This window comes from Salvia hispanica, chromosome 5 (assembly GCF_029641045.1).
Source record: "Salvia hispanica isolate PSC_SH4W2 chromosome 5, Shi_PSC_v1, whole genome shotgun sequence".
NCBI lineage: Eukaryota > Viridiplantae > Streptophyta > Magnoliopsida > Lamiales > Lamiaceae > Salvia > Salvia hispanica.
The window spans coordinates 28786149-28809090 of NC_142696.1; the positions used below are offsets into that span (position 1 = coordinate 28786149).

The following is a 22942-nucleotide window of genomic DNA, read 5'->3' on the forward strand; positions in this document are numbered from 1 at the left end:
GATAATATTTTCAATAGATACGGAGTTCCTAGAGCCATCATCTCAGACCAAGGAACGCATTTCTGTAATCGCACCATCAAGGCTTTGATGAAGAAATATGATGTACACCATCGAGTGTCAACTCCTTACCATCCTCAGTCTAATGGCCAGGCGGAGATTTCTAATCGCGAGATCAAGGCAATATTGGAGAAAACAGTTAATCCGTCAAGGAAAGACTGGAGCAAAAGACTCGGGGACGCATTATGGGCCTACAGAACTGCTTTTAAAACACCTATTGGAATGTCACCTTACAGACTTGTGTTTGGTAAGATGTGTCACTTACCTGTAGGTATAGAACACAAGGCATACTGGGCAGTGAAAGAAATGAACATGAAGCCGATAGCTTGCGAAGAAGAAAGAAAGTTGCAATTGCAAGAGTTGGAGGAACTTCGGCTGGAATCGTTTGAGTCTGCCATGTGGTACAAAGAAAGAACGAAGATATGGCATGATAAAAACCTCCGGGTCAAGGAACTTCATGTGGGACAGAAGGTGCTCCTTTTTCAGTCTCGGCTTAAGCTCATGCCAGGGAAACTGAAGTCTAAATGGATTGGCCCATACACCATCGTTGGCATCCGAGCAAATGGAGCAGTGGAGATCCAGGGAAGTGCTCCAAACTCTGTTCCTTTCCTTGTAAACGGTCATAGAGTGAAAGTTTTTAGGGATAATTCCGAGTTGTGTGTAGTGGACGAGATTCCACTACACACACTCCCTATTATTGCCTAAAAGGACAGGGGTAATTTCCGATGAATTCCTGGGTCAAGGGGTAAGCTGATAATTTTGAAAATTCACAACTGAACCAGGGAATCTCGGAAATACAACATGTAAATAGTTTAATTTTTCTCTAAAAAAATAAAAAAAAGAAAAAAATGATGATAAAAAATGTACTTATGTGTATATAATTTCGAAGCACCAGACTCCTAGGGGAACCCGTATTTTATGCCCTAACCTCGACCCAGGGGTCTGGAACCTTCAATTTTTATTTTGTAGGGCATGGTCGAGGGGATTCGCCAGGAGGAGAGCCTGAAGGAAGGAGTCAAGGAGGGAAAAGATATTTTGAATTTCAAATTCTGGCCGATAATTATGGGAGACGTACGGTTGCTTACATCACGCCTGCAACCGCACCATCTTTTCACCAGAAAAGGCAACCGTCGTCCTTCTCTCTCCACTCACTCCAAATTAGACAAAAATCGTGTTTTCTCTTCCTTCTCTCTCTAAGAAGAACGGACAAAACCCTAACCAAAATTATCGCCCAGTTCCTTTAATTTTTTTTCAGATCTATACCGATGGATTCTACCAAGGGCACTGAGTATGACCCCACCTTGTTGGCCGAATTGACACAAAAGGTGGGAAGCATAGAGAAAACAAAGGAGGTGTACGCCCTATTTGCCGCCAGTCTGATGCCGTCTGCGCCGACTGCACCGTCACTGCCAATTCCGGCGGATTCGGCCGCGACACCGGCAAGTCTCTCTGAAAAAGGATCGCAAGTCGCTGAACCACCGCATGCAAAGGCCGTTTCGCAAGTGGCGGAGAAAGAGGAGGCCTTACACAGACAATCGGAGGACGGTGAACCGACACATGACGAGACCTTGAAGGAGACAAAAGGTAATGTACCGGAGAACCCTGATCTTGAGGGTAGGGAAATGTGTGAGGGGGAAACCCCTATTGCTGATGAAATTCTTGAGGGGGAAACCCCTATTGCTGTTGAAATGTGTGAGGGGGAAACCCCGATTGCTTTTGAAGTTCGTGAGGGGGAAACCCCGGTTTCTGTTGAAATTGCTGAGGGGGATACCCCTGTGTTTGAGAAGGCTGCTGAGGGGGAAACCCCTATGTTTGAAACAACTACTGAGGGGGAAACCCCTATTCCAGGAGATGTCAGGGGGGAGAACCCCATCTATATCGAGGGGGCGACCCCGATGTTGGTTGAAGAGGGGGAAACCCCAGAAAAGCTGTTGGCAGAGTCAGATCTACATTCTACGGTAGTACCGGAGCCTGAGGAAGGGCTGAAACTGATAGTGGACCTGGTTGATGACCAGGAGGAAAGTGCGCCCAAGGTGGATGAGAGGGCAGAAAGGAGGCGCACTAGGAGAAGCCTCCTTGACGAAGTCGATGACTTTATACCTGAAGCGACAGAGACAGAGGCGCGCTTGGCCAAGGAAAAGGCAAGAAAAGGAAAGGCGCCGGCGACTACATCTACCCGGTCAAGGAAAGCTGCCTCCGTCCAGGAGGTCGAGGAGACCCTCTCCCCTGTGACCGAGGAAACCCTTGTCGAGGAGCACGACGAGCCCATCCCTGAGCCCAGCTATAATTCTGAGGAGGTTGAAGAAGAGCCGATTCCCGGACGCCCGGTGATTTGGCTGACTAAGAGCTTGCTGGAGGAGATGAGACAGTTTGACGACCAGAAGAGGATCGCGGTGTACAAGGAAAGATGCAGCGCAGGGAAGATGGCCAAGTCAGGAAAACAGTATAGCAAGAGGGAACTCAAGATGATTGCATGTGATAAAGAATTCCGCGCCTATATCCAAGCAATAGGGTTTGAGTGGCTGTTGCAGCACAGCCAAGAGAGGGTACCAGTGGATCTAGCAAGGGAGTTTTTCTCCACTTTTCGTTTGAAGAATACCACAGACCTGGACACGGATTCTATCACATTCAGGCTTTTCAATCAGGAGCACGAGTTGAGCATTAGGGGGTGGTCCCTACGGATGGGGTTGTTCACTAAGGAAGAAGATGAAGAGCGGGCATGGAACGACAGGATGGTGGGGATGCCCAAGAACACGCCTGGTTTCAAAGTCCAGACAGCATGGGAACTGGTCACGCACTCTAAATCAGGGGCGTTTAAATCCAGCTACTCCAAAGCCTCCCACATCGAAGACCGGATCCTCCGTTTTGCTCAAACATTTATCAGCTACAATTTGATGGGTAGTGCGAATTCAGCTCTCACTACTACCGATCTCTACTTCACATGGTGCATGGCGGAGGGTGTTAAGGTGCACCTCGGATATTGGTTGGCGCAGGCGTGCCACCAGATGACGAGCAACCCAGGACGTCATATGTACACCTGCCACCTCATCGGCGCTTACCTCCAGAGGAATATAGAAATGAGAATTGCCAAGGCCGCTCCGCTAGTAGTCATGTGCGACCCCCCAGAGGTGTTTAGTGTTGATTATTTCTTCAACAAGGGGTTGTTGCAGACTCAAGGCACCAAAACTCTCTTCTATTCGTTAGGAGATAAGGTGAAGGCAGAGCCAGAGGAAGCCGATGAAGCCATGCCGAGTGAAGAGGTAGAGGAGCTGCGCAAGGAAGTCCAGGACGTGAAAAAGGAGATGCAGATGATGAGGAAGGATATGATAAAGGAACTCGGTGGGATAAGGAAGGAATTGATGGGAACTCGGGAGGAAGTACAGACCCTGAGGGGAAATATTGCTGATTTGGCGGTGAAATGTGCCAAACAGAATGACAGGATGACGGAAGCAGTGGAGCTTTCATTGAAAATGTTGAAGTGGATGCAGCAGACGCTCCCCTTGACCCAGTCGAGGACAACTCCTGGGTCCAGCAGTGAAGTCAGGCAGCCCACTCAGAGCAGTCCCTCCGTCAAGCGACCACAGCAGTCGCTGCAGTTGATCTCCCCGACCATTCCCATGCAAGTTCCAGCCCCACCAAAATCAAAGTCTATCGTGAGAAAGTCAGTACCGGAAATCCCATAACAAAAGGAGGAAGAGCTGGAGCAGCCAGCTAAGAAGAAGGTGAAAGTGACCCGCCCCGGAATCCTACCCCAGTCTGGCTCTCGAGGGAGCCAGTCCCAGAAGTGATCCATCGTCTCTTGACCAAGTAACTTTTATTTGTCGTTCTTTTCATTTTTTTTATTATTGTTTACCTGTTATATATGTGTTTAACATTTGTTATATCTTCTCCCACTTAGCCCACTGCGTGGTCTAAGTGTGAGAAGTTTGTGTTTTCTGTTGTTTTAATTGTTTTCCTATGTTTTCTATGTTCTTTCTCCCACTTAGCCCATTGCTTGGTCTAAGTGTGAGAAGTTTTATTATTTTGTTTTGCATTGATCTCTCTGTTCCCCCCTTCATGACGATGGCTTAGGGACAAGCTTGAGTGAAGTGGGAGGGGGAGAGGAGTCAATGCATTATCTGTGTTGCATATTAAGAGTCTGTCAGTCTTAAGTGTGTCACGTGAGCCAGTGGATATAATACGGCATGATTCCCTTAGTGAAAGTAATTGAAGATAGGAGGCATTTCAACTTAGAAGTTTTTTCCTTAAATAAGCCTAGTTAATTTGAGTGAAGCGAGAACGACAGAGAATGCCTCTACTTACTTAGTTGTGAAGCCCTACTATATAGTGAGTTATAAACCTCAGATAACTTTGAGCTAACACATGTTTAAGGGCCACCACTGAATGCTTAGGGAAGAAGAGCTATGAAGGAGAAAAATTGGGAATTGGGTTATGAAGGTATAAGCTGGACGAAGTCCAGGGAAAGGCGTTATAAGCTGGACGAAGTCCAGAAGAAAGGAAAAAATGGAGGAATAAGCTGGACAAAGTCCAGAGAAAAAATAAATAAATAAAAAAAGGAAAAAAAGAGGAGGAATAAGCTGGATGAAGTCCAGAGGGGGAATGGTCTAAAAACAGGAATGATAATAGCCTGACCCAGGAAGGAGAAACTCTCATAACCCAACGCTTCAGTGGTGTAGCATTAACTTAAGAGAGAATCGATCCTAACATCCCTGGTGAGGAATGAGTGATCAAGTGAATCTAACAATTGGGTAAGTAGAAAGCTATCTTGACAAGCTGACAGATTGGTTAGGTAAAGGAAGGGAAAGGGCCTATTTGGAGGAGTGCAAACTATTGGAATGACCTTAATCTTGTGGGGACAGATGCCTAAAATTGAAACTAGCTCATGTATGTGTGTTTTGCATGTTTGTATGATTTTCTTATATTTTCTTAGTTTTTCTTGAGTCTAGGTCTAGGAGTCGGTCAAGAGATAACCTCGCTTGAAATTCGCCTTATTCTTTTTCTTTTCTTGTCTTTATACTTGAGGACAAGTATGGTTTAAGTGTGAGCAGTTTGATAAGGCTAATTTCATGCATCGGTAATGTGCGAAAAAATGTTATAATTTGCTGGGTCTAACACGTTTCCTAAGCCAGGTGTGTGAAGAAAATTGCTAGATGAAGGAAGTCATGAAGGAGATGGTCTAGCAGGAGAATGGAACGAAATGAGCAGGAATTACGAGGAAATTGGCGTGATAAAGGAAGTCTACAGCTGAGGGCAACAAAGTCATTATCTATACCTCGCTGGGCCCACTAAAACGCCTATAAATAGAGAAGAGCATGCAGCGCAATGGGGGAGTCTTCCACTCTTCTTATCTCATATATTTTTTTACACACTTGGGGATGGTTCTGGGGTAATCGTGATAGGGGGGGTATTTTCTAAAGATTTCGTGCTTGGTAACACCGTCCTAGTGAGGGCGAAGATACAATTGCTTTTAATTTCAGCTGTTTTTTGCTAGTTTCCACCGTCGAACTTCACTTTTGGGAGTCGACTTTGATGTTGATGATGTTTAACTGCCTTTACGTTCATGGATCTGCATGGAGTCGACTTCAATTGCTCTGTCGATCTCTGTTTATTTCGTTATTGAGGTGTTTGATGTGGAATTTGGTGACAGATCTGTGATTGTTTGAGTATTCGGAGCTCTTATTTGTAAAATCTGACGTGATGGGGAATTTCTTCTGTTTGGAGTTCATGTCGGATGCTTGGATCCGGAGTGGATTTAGCGTCTGAAGTCGATTTGGCATGTGGAAAGATAGTAGTTGATAGATTTGCTTTATTTCCTCTTGGTTTTTATTTCACTTCGTCTAGGGTATGCAGATCTGTTAAATTCTTCGTTTATTATGCATAGATTAGACTTCAAGTTAGTAGTTCGGTTTTTGATTGCTTATGTGTTTTTTTTTTCTTAAGAAGTTTTACGCAAATTTGGTTGAAGAAGACGATGTCACTGTCAGTTAGTACGAGAGTTAGTTATTCTGCCAACTTTTCAGTCGTACCTTGCTTTTTTTCAGACATGGTCCCCACCGCAGATTTATTTCCATGGTCCCCAACTTTTCAGACATGGTCCCCACAGCATTCAGAAGCGACCCAACGAGGCAACAGAAGAGGACTACCGTCTTCGAGCAATTCCGTTTGCTCTCAAAGGAGATGCGAACACTTGGTTGCTGAGGCTTCCACCGGACTCGATCAACACGTGGAAGGATTTTAAACTGGAATTTTTGGATTACTTTTTTCCATCTAACAAGACGAATGCCTTGAAGAAGGAGATTCAGGAGTGCAAACAAGAATACGATGAGTCTCTAAGTTCTTATTGGTCCCGCTTCAAGGGGCTGCTGGATGCTTGTCCAAACCACAGGATGATAGAAGCGGAGACTTACTATTTGTTCTATGAGGGTGCAAACCCTGAGTCAAAGGACTTGATGAACTCCTCGAGCGGGGGAAATTTTACTAAGAACAAAGCAAGTGAAGCAAGTGGCAGCTAAGAATGCTAAGGGAAAGAAGAAACAGCGGGGTGACAAGAAGCCTACTGGAAAGTGCTTCAAATGTGGAGAGAATGGTCAGTGGAAGCCAGATTGTCCTAAAAAGGGCAAGGCTACTGGTATGCACCATGCTCTAGTAGTCGAGTCATGTTTGGCTTCAACATCTACTCATACTTGGGTTATTGATATTGGAGCAACTGATCATATATGTTTTGATCCTGACTTAATGCAGGTGACAAGACGGCTACATGATCGTGAGATCGAAGTCCAGCTGGGCGACGCTACGAAAGTGGCGGCCGTTGCAGTGGGAGACGTTTATTTGCGTTTTTCTAGTGATAGATTTTTTATTTTGAAGAATGTTTTGTTGATACCTTCTTTTAGAAGAAATTTAATTTCAGTTTCTAAATTGTCTTATGATGGATATTCGATTTCTTTTAATGACAATTGTGTTATTAAGAAAGATGGTTCTTATATCTGTCGTGGTATCATGGAAAACAATCTGTACACAATCACTTCTACACAATTTAATCAACGTAAATCAGAACTCAATGCTACATCGAAAATTTCTAAGAAAAGAAAAGAACCTTCAACTTCAATGAATGAAACGTACTTATGGCACCTTAGACTTGGTCATGCCAATGAAAGAAGGATTCATGCGACGGTTGATCAAGATCTTATTAAAGGTCTTGAGAAGAAACCGTTTTCGAAGTGTGAGTCCTGTCTCGAAGGCAAGATGACTAAGAGACCTTTTAGGTCAAAGGGGAATAGGGCCAAGGAAGTACTTGAGCTCATTCATACTGATGTGTGTGGACCAATGTCAACCGAGGCAAGGGGCGGTTTTCGATATTTCGTCACCTTTACAGATGACTACTCGAAAATCGGATACATCTATTTGATGCGCTACAAGTCTGAAACTTTTGACAAGTTCAAGGAGTTTAAGTCTAAAGTAGAGACGCATCATGGTAAGAGTATCAAAAGCCTGCGATCTGATCGCGGAGGCGAATACCTAAGTGCCGAGTTTTTGGACTATTTATCAGTGGTGGGAATTGAATCCCAAACGACTGCGCCGGGCACACCCCAGCAGAATGGCATGGCTGAAAGAAGGAATATGACCTTATTGAATATGGTCCGCTCGATGATGAGTTATGCACGGTTACCTGTTTCGTTTTGGGGTCATGCTTTGCTTTCAGGCATGGCATCCATTTATCTCAAGAGATGTCTCCCAAAACGGCATCTGAGATAGCAGAGATGAGAAGAATACCATATGCCTCGGCAGTTGGTAGTCTCATGTATGCTATGCTTTGTACTAGACCCGATATCTGCTTTGCTGTTGGCATGGTAGCAAGATATCAATCAAATCCCGGCCAAGGACATTGGACTGCCGTAAAGAACATACTCAAGTACCTTAATCGGACTAAGGATTATGTTCTAGTTTACAATGCAGCCGAGCTCTGTCCTTTAGGATATACAGATTCAGATTTTCAATCTGATGTAGATTCGAGGAAATCAACTTCCGGATATTTGTTTACCTTAGAAGGTGGAGCTGTAATTTGGAAGAGTGTAAAGCAGAAATGCATTGCAGACTCTACCATGGAAGCCGAATATGTGGCCGCTTCGGAGGCTGCAAAAGAGGTTGTATGGCTTAAGAACTTCCTTCTGGACTTAGGTGTGGTTGCGAATATGCCCAAGAGCATCACCATTTATTGCGATAATTCTGGTGCTATGGCAAATTCGAGGGAACCACGGGCTCATAAGGCGAGCAAGCACATAGAGAGGAAGTATCATATCATTCGAGATATAGTGCAGAGAGGAGACATACAAGTGATCAAGATTGAGTCAGAGAACAACCTGGCAGATCCTTTCACGAAGGCATTAGCGGTAAAGCCGTATGAAAGCCATGTTGAAGGAATGGGAGTTCGACTAACTCAAGACCTCAATCCGCTTTCAGTATAAGTGGGAGAATATTAGACGTTAGCACATTTTTTTGTATACTCGAAAGTGTTTTGAGTATAAGTGGGAGATTGTTAGAGTTTGTATACTAGAAATCACGTTTCGAGTGATTGAATACTGTAAAACTCTTGTTTTATTTTCCAATAAATAAAACAGATTATTTTTGTCATAATGTTGTTATGTTTTACATTTAATGGATGTTAATGCATGTTTAAATGTATAAGTTAACTTTAAAAAGTCTAAGTCTTTGTTTTAGTAGACCGGTTGTGGGCGTCGTCCACTTTAAGGTAATACGGTCAGTTCTAAACAAAGAAAAAGATGAATTTCACAACCTAGATGGAATTTGACTATCCATCGAGAAAGGTTGCAATGTCAATCCGCATATTTCTAAGCCTTACTGAAATAAGATGACATTGTTGTGGTATAGCACTGAAAGGATCTAACAGCAAGACTTGCCTTAGGCTATCTACTGAAAGGCGAGGTCTTGATGAATATTTGTTTCTTAATCAATGTAGGTTAGCATTGAGCATACGGTATTGATTATGCACTGCTTTGACTTATCAAATGGTGCGGGTTTTTCGTAACCCAATTATCCTGATATATTGGGTAGTGGTGATCGATATCTAGCGGTGCTAGGATTGCTATTATGTTGAATCGTGCGCGAGCTGGGTCTCGTTTGATAATGTCCTCAAGAGGAGCGCGAAACAAGGTTTTATTATTCGGAACCTAGCTAGTTGGAGTGTGATTACTCTATGAATAATAAATAAGCGTTTCATGCTAAGTCCACTCTTGGAATTAATAAGAAGTTAATTAATTAAGTCAATAGCAGACAATAATTAATTAATGGACATTTTAATCTTAAGCGCGAGAAATGAAAGTTAAACGGAAACCCGCATTACTTGTAATTTCGGATTTGGATGGGGAGAGTTCAATATTACTTCTGTAGTGGCTGCTCGTAATATTCCAATTATAACTTATATTAAATTGTGGGTTCAATTTAATTAGTCAAAAGTAAATTGGATGAGCCCATATCCAAAGCATTCCATAGATCCCTGTCTGGGCCCAAAATGAACTTAATATAAATAGGAGAATAGGAGACAGAAAACACAATTTTTCATTATTGTAATTTTCGAAAATTCCCCTTCCAAGCTGAGGAGATTTTCGAATTCCTCTCCTATTCCAAAAAGGATTTCTTTTGTCTTCTTTATTTAAGTCCTAGTATTCTAGTAAGATCAGCCCACACTGATATTGGGATACAGTTCGGGAACCAGAGAGAAGATTTGTGGTCTAGTACTCAAAGCATCACGTGGAGAAGAAGCTAGCCATCTTCAATTCTTTGGAGAATTAATTAGGTATTTTTCTGCTCCGTAGAAAAGCATGTTTTAGGCTTCAATATTCTTAAAGCATGATTGATTCAAGTTATGAGCATGATACATGTGATAATTACGCGAATAGGTTTTGTCTAAATAATCTGCTAAATAGATCTGATTATTATGTGATTGATTTATTGTTTTAAACGCACCGCTTCCGCTGCCAGTTCCAACACAGATTTCTTCAGGTCCACCAGCCAATCAATATTGGAAGTCATATGAAAATTACACCCGGAGTCCATGATCCAAGAAGTCTGTATCTTGCCATATATCACATTCAAAACCTCTGCAACCTCTACATGCTCAGTTAAATCTGCAGTGTCCTTGGCCTGATTTTCTTCTGCCTACTTCCTATTGAAAGCATATCAATCTTTCTTGAGATGCCCTGGCTTCTTGCACCAGTGGCAACTCCTAGACTCTTTCCCTTTTTCCTTCTTGCCTTTCTGCCACTTCTGATTCTTAGACCCCTTCTTCTTGCCATGCGTTTTATCACTTGCATTGACATTAAGACTTTCAGCGGTAAGATCCACAAACTTGTTATTATTTTTCTGAAACTCTTTAGCTATTAGGGCCGACTGAACCTCTTCAAAAGTAATCGAATTTTCCCTTCCAAATAACATAACATCTTTGAGATGTTCATAGGATTTAGGCAGAGCATTCAACAACATTATAGCCTTATCCCCATCCTCAATCTTAACATCAATGTTTTCCAGATCATCAATCGATTTATTGAATTCCTCCAACTGTTCAGTCACTCCCTTTACCTTAAGAAATTTATAAGAATATAACTTTTGCTTCATGTACAAACGGTTCGCTAAAGATTTAGTGCAGTAGATACCTTCAAGTTCCGTCCAGATCCCTGCAGCCGTAGTTTCTTTGGAGACTTCTCTGAGAACTCGATCGGAGAGACTCAAGATCAGCGTGCTATACGCCTTTTCCCCGACTTCTTTTTTCTTGGCGAAAGATTTTTCATCGGCCTTCTCGTCGCCCTTTTCATCCTTATCAACTTCTTCTTCGGTAACCAGAGCATCCGCTAGCCCCTGCTGAATCAAGATCGCTCGCATCTTGATTCTCCACAACCCGAAGTCATTAGTTCCGGTAAACTTCTCAAGATTGAACCTAGCGGCTGCCATTGTTCCCACAGACGGCGCCAATTTGTAGTTTGGGCGAAAAGATTGAAGATGAAACATAAGAACTTTTGTAGAACACCAACACACTCACTCGATGGAGAAAATAAGAAGACGACAATTACGTGGTTCGGGTGTAGAAGCCTACGTCCACGGAGGAAAGAGATCGCACTATTTTATTGATCACTCAAGATGGCAGAGATCATACTAAATGAAAGAACCCTCACACACTCAAGCTTGCTCTCGGTTACAAGATGAACTCTCTCTGATTTGCTAGCCTCACAAAGATAGTGTGTGTTACAAGAATGAGAGAAAACTAACTAACTCCTTCTAGCTATACATGCACCTACATATACACGTCAGCTATGGTCCCAACCGGCTCCATCTTGAGCTTCCCCGCTCCAACCGTTTTAGCCAACTCTTCATGTAGCTTAGTTCTTCTCATCACCTTCTATTTGATTGCTTCCATTATTAATAGTCTCTTATACCAATTACCAATGTTGCAACCTTTATCGGAGCTACACTGATTGTTGCCATTGTGCAACTCAAATTAGGATCAACTGAATAGAAAGCTTCGTCAAGATTATAGAACGATTAATGGTATTGCTCGATCCTCCCATGTCTACGCTGAACATAAATGAATTCACAATTACAATGTGTTTAAATGATACATACGAGCAACATGATATATGTAAATTGTGAGCCTCATAGTGCTTGATCATAGTTCCACATTTTATACTCCCCTTGGGCTTCATCTCTTTTTGACTTGTTTTATATCAAAGCTCCCTCTTCGGTATAACAAGATTTTTTTTATGAAAAGAAAAGTGCCTTAGGTTTTATGGATAGGGACTATTTAAATTCTAATTTTCATAGAACATAAAGGGGTATTTAAAATTTGAATGTGTTGAGGAGTATGATATGGTCATGCACAGCAACGAACGAGTGCATGGGAAGTAAGGTGGAGCTGCGATGCGTATGACCAAGAAGTGAGCTGTCAATAGAGCCGTTAGAGTTTGTTGTGATTAGCGGTTGTAACTGATTCGGTGTAGCTCTCATACACCTGAGTTTGAAGAGATGTATAATTGTTAGCTATGAAGCTCATTAGTGTGTGTTCAAGTTCTTGTATCTTCATTTCTATGTTTTCGGTTATTGAATAAAAGAAGTAGCTCTTTCCTTTATCCTCCTCTTCTTCTTCTATCTCGCTCTCAAATAACTAGTGAGCCTCCACTGATTTACAACCAAATGTGTTAAAATAAAAGATGGACTGGAATAATGGAACGGAGGCGAATTTAAGTTTTTTAGTTAAAGTAATAGAGCTAAAAATAGGAGAACATTCATTTTTGTTTATGGCATATATGATTAATAGTTTTTGGTTGTAGTTGGCGAGAGCCATTAAGTGACGAAGTATTTTTATAGCCTCTTATATTAGGTTTCTTAATTATGATAGAGATAGTGGTTGGCGTAGAAAGTGAGTTTATGAAGTATGGGGGTGTCTATATGGCTAATGCGGCTATAAGTACACGTGGCACTATTACTAATTGATCAATATGTGTGTCCCTTATTTGACCACGTCGTTGGATAAGAATAAGATGACTTAAGTATAGGGATGTCAATCGGGCCGGCCCATCGGGTTTCGGGCCAACCCTATTCGGGTTGCGGGTCAATCGGGTGCGGGCTTGCCGGGTTGTGATTTCTTTCGGGTTGTAAAAGTTCGGCCCTAACCCTAAAAGCTCGGGTTTCGGGCTAGCCCGGCGGGTTAATCGGGTTGCTACCGATAAGGTTAAGGCTCGAACAATCCAATAAATCATGATGAAAATTAGTTATATTTATAAAATATAAAATATTTAATTATGATAAATTTAATATATATGCTTAAACTCGATCATAAAATACTAATATTTGTGATATTCCGTGAAATTTTAATGCATGTTAAAAATTTTAATATTCTTTTAGTGAGATTAATTTATATAACAATTATTATATTAATAAAAATTCAATATATAATTTATATATTTACCATAAAATTGAAAGTTATCTTTTTTTAGTTATCTATGTCATAAAATTAGTCAACGAAGTGTCGAATTAGGAGTACAAAAATAAAAAATATAAATTTTACCGGGTTATCGGGCTAGCCCATTGGGTTTTTGGGTCTGGCCCTAACGGGTTGCGGGTTAATCGGGTGCGGGCTTATAGGGTTTTATTTTTATCGGGCTAGAAATTTCCGACCCTAACCCTATAAATTTAGCGGACTATTCAGGCCAGCCCACGGGTTGCGGGCTATATTGACATCCCTATATATATTTTCGTGTTGCTCAAGTTTTGAAAGTATATTTTTTCTTTGAAGTTATTTATTGAAATGAAAGCAATTTTAGATGATAAACTAAGAATTCAAGGGACTGTCATTGCTAAACCATTTCATTTATGTAAAAGAGGTAATAGTAAAACTAAAAGATAAAAACCATTGTCGAAAATAGGTGTCGTTTTTGCAATGTTATTTATTATTTTATTATTACATAAATGGCATCGAATTAACTACTCCTTTCCCTTTCGTTTCAAGATAATAAAGCCATTCTTTGCTTAGTTATTCTATGATAATTGAGTTATTTCATTTTTAGCCAAAAACCTTATTCTCACTTTTCATTTATTCTCTTTTATATTACTCTTTTTACTTTAAATATATTAATTTCTTAAATATTATATATAAAAGAAAGCCCAACTACTTTGGAACAAAGAAAATAGTACATAACAATAATAATCCCTGCTTCTCAATTAAGAAGATACAATTGTTTTTTTTTAATTTTTCTCAATGAATATGACACATTTTTATTTTTAATAATTTTTTCTTCAATTAAATGTTTAACTATATTTATTTCTTTATTTAATACTTATACGGACTCTTTCTCACTAATTAATCTTATTAAATAACAAACTCCTAAAATTCGTGTCGATTAAAAAATACAGTATGTAATTTTATAGGCAAGACGGACGGAATAGTTGAGTGATTTTGATCCAATTCATATCTTAAAAATGATTTATTTGATAGAGCAAAGATTTTCCCCATTAGGCAAAGTTGGAAGACAATAGGCACCGCATTCTCTCTCATCCCCATTTGGTGTCCACGTGTAGGCCGAAGGTACAAATGTGTACTCACAAACAAGTCCCCTTTGCACACGGAACCTCTTCATAAAATCGGCCCTCACCTCACACACCACTACCACTCAACTCAATTACTCAACAACAAATGGATCTAAAATCGCCCACCACCACCGCCGAGATTATGCACAGCATCAGGAAATACGATCTGCTGACGTCTGTCAAGGTGAAGGAGGAGCCTCTCATCGAAGAAAGCGAGAAGGGCGCTGTGAATAATGGCCCCGCGCCGTTTCTGAGGAAGACATTTGAGATGGTGGATGATCCCGCCACGGATTCTATAATTTCGTGGAGTCCAGCCAAGAACAGCTTCATTGTTTGGGATCCTCACCGCTTTTCCACTCATTTGCTGCCTAGGCACTTCAAGCACAGCAATTTTTCGAGCTTTATTCGCCAGCTTAATACCTATGTGAGTCAGCTTTATTGTGATGATTTTAACTTAATTAGCTTATTTGTTGCATCTACAAAATTGGGAACTACTTACCCATCCCCAACAATTGTCCACTTAGATTTTGGTGCCGATTTTAAGAAATATAAAGAAATTGATTGAAAAAGTTAATGAAATATGAACCTCTCCGTCCAAAAAAAAATAAGTCTAATTAGTGGGCGTGATTTTTAATGAGAAATTAATAAATTAAGATAAATGAGAGAAAAAAAATAGGTAAAGTACTAGAGATATGGAGAAAAACAGGGTAATGAGAAATTAATAAATTAAGATAAATGAGAGAAAAAAATAGGTAAAATACTAGAGATATGGAGAAAAACAGGGTAAATTATGAGAGAGAACGAGGGAGAAACTTTCTATTTTTAGTAATAAGACTATTTTTATATATTTTAAAATGGTAAAATGGGATTTTTTTCGTGGGTTCTTAGTTTTATAATAAAATGTGAGTGGAATGAGTTATTGAAATGTGGACTGATTATGGAGAACGGACAAAAATAGCAAAAAAGTGGACAATTAATGGGGGACTGATGGGTAATTTTGTTTATTGGGATTGTTTTGTGGATGTTATGAACTTAATTGTGCTGAAATCTGTTTCAGTGTGTGTGTATAAGTATGATATGTTTTGGTTTTACTAAGATGATGTGATGGAATGCAATGACAGAGGTTTAGGAAGATCGATTCAGACAGATGGGAGTTTGCGAACGAAGGGTTCGAGAAGGGCAAGAAGCATCTGCTGAAGCACATTACGAGGCGAAAGCAGAAACAGTCTTGGATGGATGCATCAGCCAAGTACGGGGCGGAGGCAGAGCTCGAGAGTCTGCAAAAGGAGGTGTTGAAGCTAAGGCAGCAGCAAGAGATGACACAGAGTTACGTGGCAGCTGTTGAGAAGCGGCTTCGTATCACTGAAACAAAGCAGAAACAAACGGCCCTCTTCTTGATCAAGCTAATGGAGAATCCTCAGCTTCTTCAGCGCATCACTGAGAAGGTGAAGAAGAATATGAGGCCACTTGGAAGTGGACAGGTCTTGAAAAAGAGGAGGCTGATGGACGAGAGCTGTGATGATGACTCGAGCTCCTCGGAGACTAGTCGAGATGATTTTGTCCTGTGGGAGAAACTATTGGAAGATGACATGATCTATGAAGAGGAGGACGAGGAGGATGATGAGACACACAAATGTGATATTTTGCCAGCGGAATGTGGGACACAGATGAGGGGCCTCGTCGAGCTAGTGGCATCGATTGCTTAGTCGAGTAGGAGATGAATACACACAAGGATTGAAGTAGGATAGACAAAGAAATGGGGATTTCTGTAAATGTGGGCTTTGTAGAGGAACAGTAGATTTTGTATGAATGTTTGGAAAAATTTCAATTCTAGTATTTCTTTCATATGGTATAGGCAGTGAAGTTTATGTCAAGTGTTATATGGAAGCAGGAATTGTACACACACACACCCGCAAGATGAATACAATGTAGTACTATCTTCCTTTTAATCTAAGTGAGACGTTTCATTTTCGCACGTGTTGTAAAAAAGCAGTACACCAATAAATAAAAGAGAAGTAGAGTAAAAGAGAACATGTAAAGGAGACTCTCTTCTATATTATTTTTCTCTCTTACTTTACTTTTTTTTTTTTAAATTTATTTATCATTATTTTTCTAAAGCAACGTGCTAAAATGATTGGCTAATAGCAGCAGCAGTACATTCTTTTTTTAAAAATTATTTATCATTATTTTTCTAAAGCAACGTGCTAAAATGATTGGCTAATAGCAGCAGCAGTACATTGTAAAAGTCTCACCCACAGGCCACAACTGAGAAATGCAGCTTGCAGAATATTTTACTCACGTGTGCAAATGATTGGCTAATCAAATCTTTCTTATCCAAATTGAGTATATTGTTGAGAAGTAGTCCAACTCCTCATCTAGCTCTTCAAAGGCATCTAATATATCACAAATCATCTAACTGCACAAGAATACAACATTCATAGGGTATTTTGTAAAATTTGAAAATACCAAAACCATTGTGTTTATTTCTAAGCATATAAAAAGAATTTCAATCTGTGTCTTCCTTGGGTCGACCTGAATCCTTCTTTGGATGGATGGTCTCAATAAGAGCTTCGATTTCTTCTTTTGCTCGTTCGAACATGTTTGGACCTCTAACATCATCAATATCATCACTTTTTCCATGCTTCTCTCGGTGAAGATGTTTCTCCGACTCATTTCCACCCGCCTTCTCCTTCCATTCTGCCACCAAAATTAAGATTCGTCATTTTTCACAACTAACAATCCTCACCCTCATCCCACATAAACTAATCAACAGATTGGACCTAGATTACTATTTCATATGCAAAAAATGGCAGTTCTCTTTTTTGTACAACGATGATTGTCACTAACACACTGGAAGAATAAATGAGAAACCAAATAACTTGGGGAAAGCTGATAGCATGCATACAAAAGGAGGGGGAGAAGAGAACACAGGCTAACAATACAATATTCAAGTCAGCCAGCTGCCAAAAGAGGAGGAGAGACATCGTAGAGACAATGTGGCAACGGTTAAACGAAGCAGTTGAAGGAAGTTATCATCACCCCCAAGACGGTTGCATGACCATAAAATCATCCTAAAAGATGGTGCTTCCCCAGTCAATATTCGGCCTTATCATTATGCTTCTTTACAAAAAGGAAGCCATGGAACCAATGGTGGCAGATATGCTTCAATTGGGTGTTAAACATAACAACTCTAGTCCTTATGCGAGCCTGGTTGTTCTTGTTAGAAAGAATGATGGATCTTGGAGCATGTGCATTGATTATAAGGCCCTAAATAACATCACCATTAAGAATAAATATCCCATCCCCTCATTAAAGAATTGTTGGACGAATTGGGCTCCGCGTGTTGGTTTTCTAAGATTGATTTGCGATCCAGGTATAGGCAGGTCCATATGGCCAAAGAGGACATTTCTAAAACAACATCAAGACCGACAAAGGCCATTACGAGTATTTCATCAAGACGTTTGGCTTGACGAACGCGGCGACCACCTTTCAAGGACGGATGAATGTTGTTTTCAAGCTCTTCCGTTGGAAATTTGTCCTTTTTTTTCAACAATATCCTGATCTATAGTTGTGATAAGGAGGAGCATGTGAAGCATTTGGAGTTGGTTTTTGAGATCATGCGCTACAATAGCATGTTAGTTAAATGCTCGAAGTGCGCCTTTGGTAGCCGACAGATTGAGTATCTCAGCCATGTGATCTTAAGCCCAAGGTGTGGCCACAAAAATGCAAAAGATAGAAGTCGTTGCTCCTTGGTCGATTCCTAAGAATGCCAATCACGTCTGGACCCGAATATTTGTTCCTAAGCAATAAAAATCAAAGGATTCATTTTAATCCCCCGTATATTTATCAAATTTTACTATCATTGCTTTTGCAACCTCTGTAAAAGTCCGATATGAATCATCATCACACTTGTTCTCAATCTCAGATTCTCAATTTGTAGACAAAGATTGAAAGTGAAAATAAATGTGATATAGGAGTTTTTGATGCACTTAACTCTAAACTAGCATCATAAATTCTTGAGAAAGTGCACAAATGCTTATGCATTCTCCCCATCAATTGGAGGCCCATCCTTTATCATTTTTTCTGAAAGTATCTCATGAAAAGAACTTATTCTTTTTAACACCTGTCTCTACTTTAGTGCAACATCAATCATTTTCTATGTTGAATTCCACCTAATTTTCATATCCATAGACACGGTTGATACACTAGAAAACTTGTCTAGTACAACAAACTCCCTAAATTTGCTCAATCTAACGGGATAAGAATGAAGAACCGCATTCCCGATAGACTTTATTGAAGAACTAAGCTCTTTAATCCACCATTAACAATCAAGGTAAGAATATGACAAGCATATCTCAAATGCAAATATTTTCCATTAATAACTTATTTTTCAATACTCATTCTTCTTTTCAAGTAATCAATTGCACTATCGTTTGAAGAAACATTTTCAACCACCATCGAATACACTTTTTCTGTCCCCATTTTCTCAAACAACCGCCAATCATATTGTCAATTTCTTTCCCAACATTACTTTTGATTTTTGTGAAGTTAATTATTTTTTGTTTTTGCAACTTTCATTCACTATCTAAAAAGTGAGTTGGGACAATTTTGTAATTAATGTTGAATATGAATCCAAGTGTCATTAGTAGTGATCCCTTGGATTTATTAAGAACAATTTGGACATCTATTCAAAACATTAACTCACAAATCACTTTTCAGATATTGATTGGAAGTGCACAAAAGAATAATTAACTTCACAAAAACCACAAGTCACGTTAGGAAGAAATTGGCAAGATGATTGAGGGTTGTTTGAGAGAATGTGGGACAGAAAAAGTATTTTCGAACTTGGTTGATAATGCATCTTCGAATAATAGTGGATTACTTGACAAGAAGAATGAGCATTGAAAAAACTTAGTTGTTTGATGAAAAACATTTGCATTTGAGACGTGCTTCTCATAAATTTAACTTAATTGATAAGGATGAATTGAAAGAGCTTAATTCTTCAATTATGTCTAACAGGCAGTTGCGTTTCTACATTCTTTCCCTGCTAGATTAAGAAACTTTAGGAAGTTTGTTGTACTAGCCAAGTTTTCTAGTGTATCAACTTTGCCTATGGATGTGAAAACTAGGTGGAATTCAACCTATAAAATACTTAATGTTGCACTAAAGTATAAAAGGGTGTTTGAAAGAATGAGTTCCTTTCATGAGATATTTTCATGAAAAATGAAAAGGGTAAAGAAAGGATTGGCAGAATGCAAAAGCATTTGTTCACTTTCTCAAGAATTTCTATGATGCTATTTTAGAGTTAAGTGCATCAAAAACTCCTACATCACATATAATTTTAATTTCAATGTTGAGATTGAGAAAATTGGGTCAGTGTATGACGATGAAGATCGTCGACCTTAAGGGGGCAACTTGGTGAGATTGCCGAAGCCGTAGTGCGAGGGAGGTGAGGGCAAAAGAGGTTAAGTTGAGCGGTTCTAGGGGTTTGGAGGGAGGAGAGTGGTATATATATGCATCAGTAGATTTTTCTACTTTTTTTATATATTTAGTTGTTATTGTGTTAGAGATAAATTATCTCTTAGAGATTGATTTGGTATAGGTGTCTAGTATTTATCTATTAGAGTTTTATTCGTGTTGAGGTCTTTTATAGTCTTATAATTAGGTCTTTGTTTTCTATTTTTGTAGTGTTTAGAAATAAAGTTTCGTTCAGTTGTTTTTGTTGTGACCATCTCAGAGTATGACCTGTCATACGAGAAGTATTCATTTATCTATGTATTTTCTATCTTTGTTTCCTTTATTCTCTGCTCTCTATTATTTTCCAACATTATTGTTATCATGTCAATTGTAAGATATGCTTTGTATGCTAAGATATTAAGGAATGCTTATGGTACTTCACTTATCACTTTGTATCAGAGAAGAAGAACCAGGATTAATTATGCAATCGCACATCTGAGTTTTTTTAATTGATGTACAAGTACAATTCCATGTTATTGACAAAGCCATGTAGATTTACCTAAACGTACATCCCGCCCGACACACTAAACCTGATAGTCGAAATTTATTGGGGGTCATTTATAATCGAAATATGAAATATTGAGTACCTCTCCTCTGTGCAATTACCCTTAGGTCAGGGCATTTTCGATAAAACACTAAAACGATAGGACAATATCGAATATTTACCTTTAATAAAACAAAGATCAGCCGAAGAAGAAAAAGACAAAAACAATATCAAAATGCTTCGGACAACAAAGCACAAGATCATGTATGCTCTCTTTTCAAAATGTGAGGCTAGAGACCTCTTTTACATAACCGCCCAGTGCCCCTAACAACTATGCTGCCCACGTTTTCAGAACAACTTAGCAACATAACCAGAAACTATGAACTAATCAAACACATCAACAGATCAACTCATGGGAAAGTCTAATTAGAATGTTACACAAGTGAGAGTAAGGGTACTTGAATTTCATATGCAGCAAGCTTTCTAAATAATATTTCTCAACACACCTAATGGTTGGATAACTCCGTCTATAGAGCTAAAGGGTTATGCTAGATCCGCGATGATGTATATGCAAGCCATGTGTTTGATAATCCATCAGGAGAGTCCTGACCAGACCATTGCTACTAGGAAACTAAATGTTGGTAAAGCTATGATTATCACGCCCGTAACATAAGAGCATACAAATGAATTTGGTAACAAGGAGCTTCCCTAGATCAAAATAAAAAAAGAACTAATCACACAATACAAAGCATATTTCAGTTTGCAAATGCAGCAATAAAAATTCAAACAACCACATCACTACCTAAAGACATCAAAAAAAGCATATTCCAATTTCAGAGATCATACCTGAATGCAACTCTGACTTCTCCGATTTCGCAGAGCTCTTCGTAGGAGTATTCCTGCAAACAACAACTCAGCATTCAGCACACTCACACACTCTCATTAACTAGACAATCCAAACAAAAACCGCAAATTTTCCAACCTCATCTCTCCGTCATGACTCTTTGGATCCTTCTTTGGATGAATAGCCTCCACAATGGCCTCGATTTCCTCCTTTGCCCTCTCAAACACGTTGGGAGCCTTGACGTCACTGGTTGGAGTGTTGCAATCAATATCTTCCCGCATTCCATGAGTCTCCTTGTGATGCACATGCCAGTGTTTCCCACTGTGCAAAACTGCCTCAAACTCCTCCTTTGCCCTCTCAAACACATTGGGAGCCTTCACATCACCGCTCGGAGTGTTGGAATCGATATCATGAGTCTCCTTGTGATGCTCATGCCTGTGTAGAACAACTGCCTCAAACTCTTCCTTTGCCCTCTCAAACACATTTGGCGCCTTCACATTTTTCCCTGATAAAAACCGCAACTTTCATACAAATTCAAACAATGATTTGCAAATCGCATGTCACAGGAGATTAATTTACTGGAACTTAATTTCTCACAAAATTGCTCATGATTTTGCGATCATAACCTAATTTTTTGAAATTGAATTCAGAAGTGGTACCTGGCGATGAGTTTGATGAAGGATACGATTTGGAATCGGCCATGAAAAAATTCTTCGATTTCTCTCTTCTTTTCCCGCAACTTTCTGGATTGGATTTCTGATCAAAAGTATATCAGAAAAATTGAATTGGGAGAGAATAAAATCAAAGATTCTGGTTAGAAAAGTCTGTGGACCAATAGATAGAGAAGAAAAAAAAGTAATCTAAATTATAATGGATGATGGGCTTATAAATAATAAAATTAATAAAGTATAATAGAGAGGAATATTTAATTATGTGTAGAAATTGAAAAATATACTTCGCAAAATGTACCATAAAGAATTAAATGTATATTCTAAATCAACTCTGCACAAAAATGTTAAATATTGACACAATTTTGGCTATTTTCAATTATTTGCAACAAATTTAAATTTATTTTTAAATATATATTTATACTAAAAGTAATTTTACTCTAATTAATTATTTTCAAAAGAATATTCTATATCTACTTATTTTTTTATACCTTTTCAATTATTTTCACGTGCTTATTTAGTTACATATTAATCCCACGGCACTTTATTAATAATTTAAATTAAATTATCTTTTTATTAATTTATTTATGCATTAAACATACTTTATATACAAAAAACCACACTAATCAAAATACACTTCACATACTATAATAAATTAAAATATAAATCAAAACATATTTTAATGAGTAAAGATCAATCTTGGTCCTAAACATATAACCAAAAATAAGAATTTGGTCTAAAATATTCACTTTTTGAAAAACAGGTCCATAATAAATGAAATCATTGTCGCAGAGATCTTTTTTTACGTTTCCGTAAAAAAAACTAACGGTCATGCCTTTGTGCAATAAGCTCAGTTAGTGTTTTGACAGAACTAGCAAAAAATTACTATTTCGGCCACATTTTCATTTGTTATGCACCTTTTTTTTTAAAAGTAAATATTTTGGACCAAATACGTATTTTGGTCATATATTTAGAACCAAAATTAACCTTTACTATATTTAGATATATCATATCTAAAACACCATACAACAATATGCATATAAAATAGCAAAATTCAAGACTCGGAATTTGTATATATTTCCCGCAAATGATCAACTAGCATTTCAAAGTTATAGATGAGTATTTTTTATTCTTTATAGCATCATATCGAGTCAAATGCTTTTGAAATCGAGTGTCTTCATTTGTTATTGTAATTTGTTGTTTGTGTTTTAATTTACATTAATTAAATAATAATGGACTGATTTGCAATATCTCATAATTTTTTGCATTAACATCATATTT

At 38.9% G+C, this 22942-nt stretch overlaps 2 protein-coding genes and 2 pseudogenes across 2 annotated transcripts; 2 read left to right on the forward strand and 2 right to left on the reverse strand.

The window, feature by feature from the left end:
• Positions 1–14191: 14191 nt before the first annotated feature.
• LOC125188438 (heat stress transcription factor A-7a-like) lies at positions 14192–16119 on the forward strand. Its single transcript, XM_048085288.2, has 2 exons — positions 14192–14572; positions 15270–16119. The coding sequence occupies exons 1-2, from the start codon at positions 14255–14257 to the stop codon at positions 15852–15854; spliced, it is 903 nt and encodes a 300-aa protein (XP_047941245.1). The 5' UTR covers positions 14192–14254; the 3' UTR covers positions 15855–16119.
• Positions 16120–16456: 337 nt separating this feature from the next.
• LOC125188439 (uncharacterized) lies at positions 16457–21836 on the reverse strand. Its single transcript, XM_048085289.2, has 4 exons — positions 21653–21836; positions 21132–21498; positions 20996–21048; positions 16457–16845 (listed from the first exon to the last, which is right to left on the reverse strand). Exons 1-4 carry the CDS (start codon positions 21693–21695, stop codon positions 16655–16657), a joined length of 654 nt encoding a protein of 217 aa, XP_047941246.1. The 5' UTR covers positions 21696–21836; the 3' UTR covers positions 16457–16654.
• LOC148926591 (zinc finger BED domain-containing protein RICESLEEPER 2-like) lies at positions 17922–20988 on the reverse strand (annotated as a pseudogene).
• LOC148926592 (zinc finger BED domain-containing protein RICESLEEPER 2-like) lies at positions 18838–19570 on the forward strand (annotated as a pseudogene).
• Positions 21837–22942: the final 1106 nt, after the last annotated feature.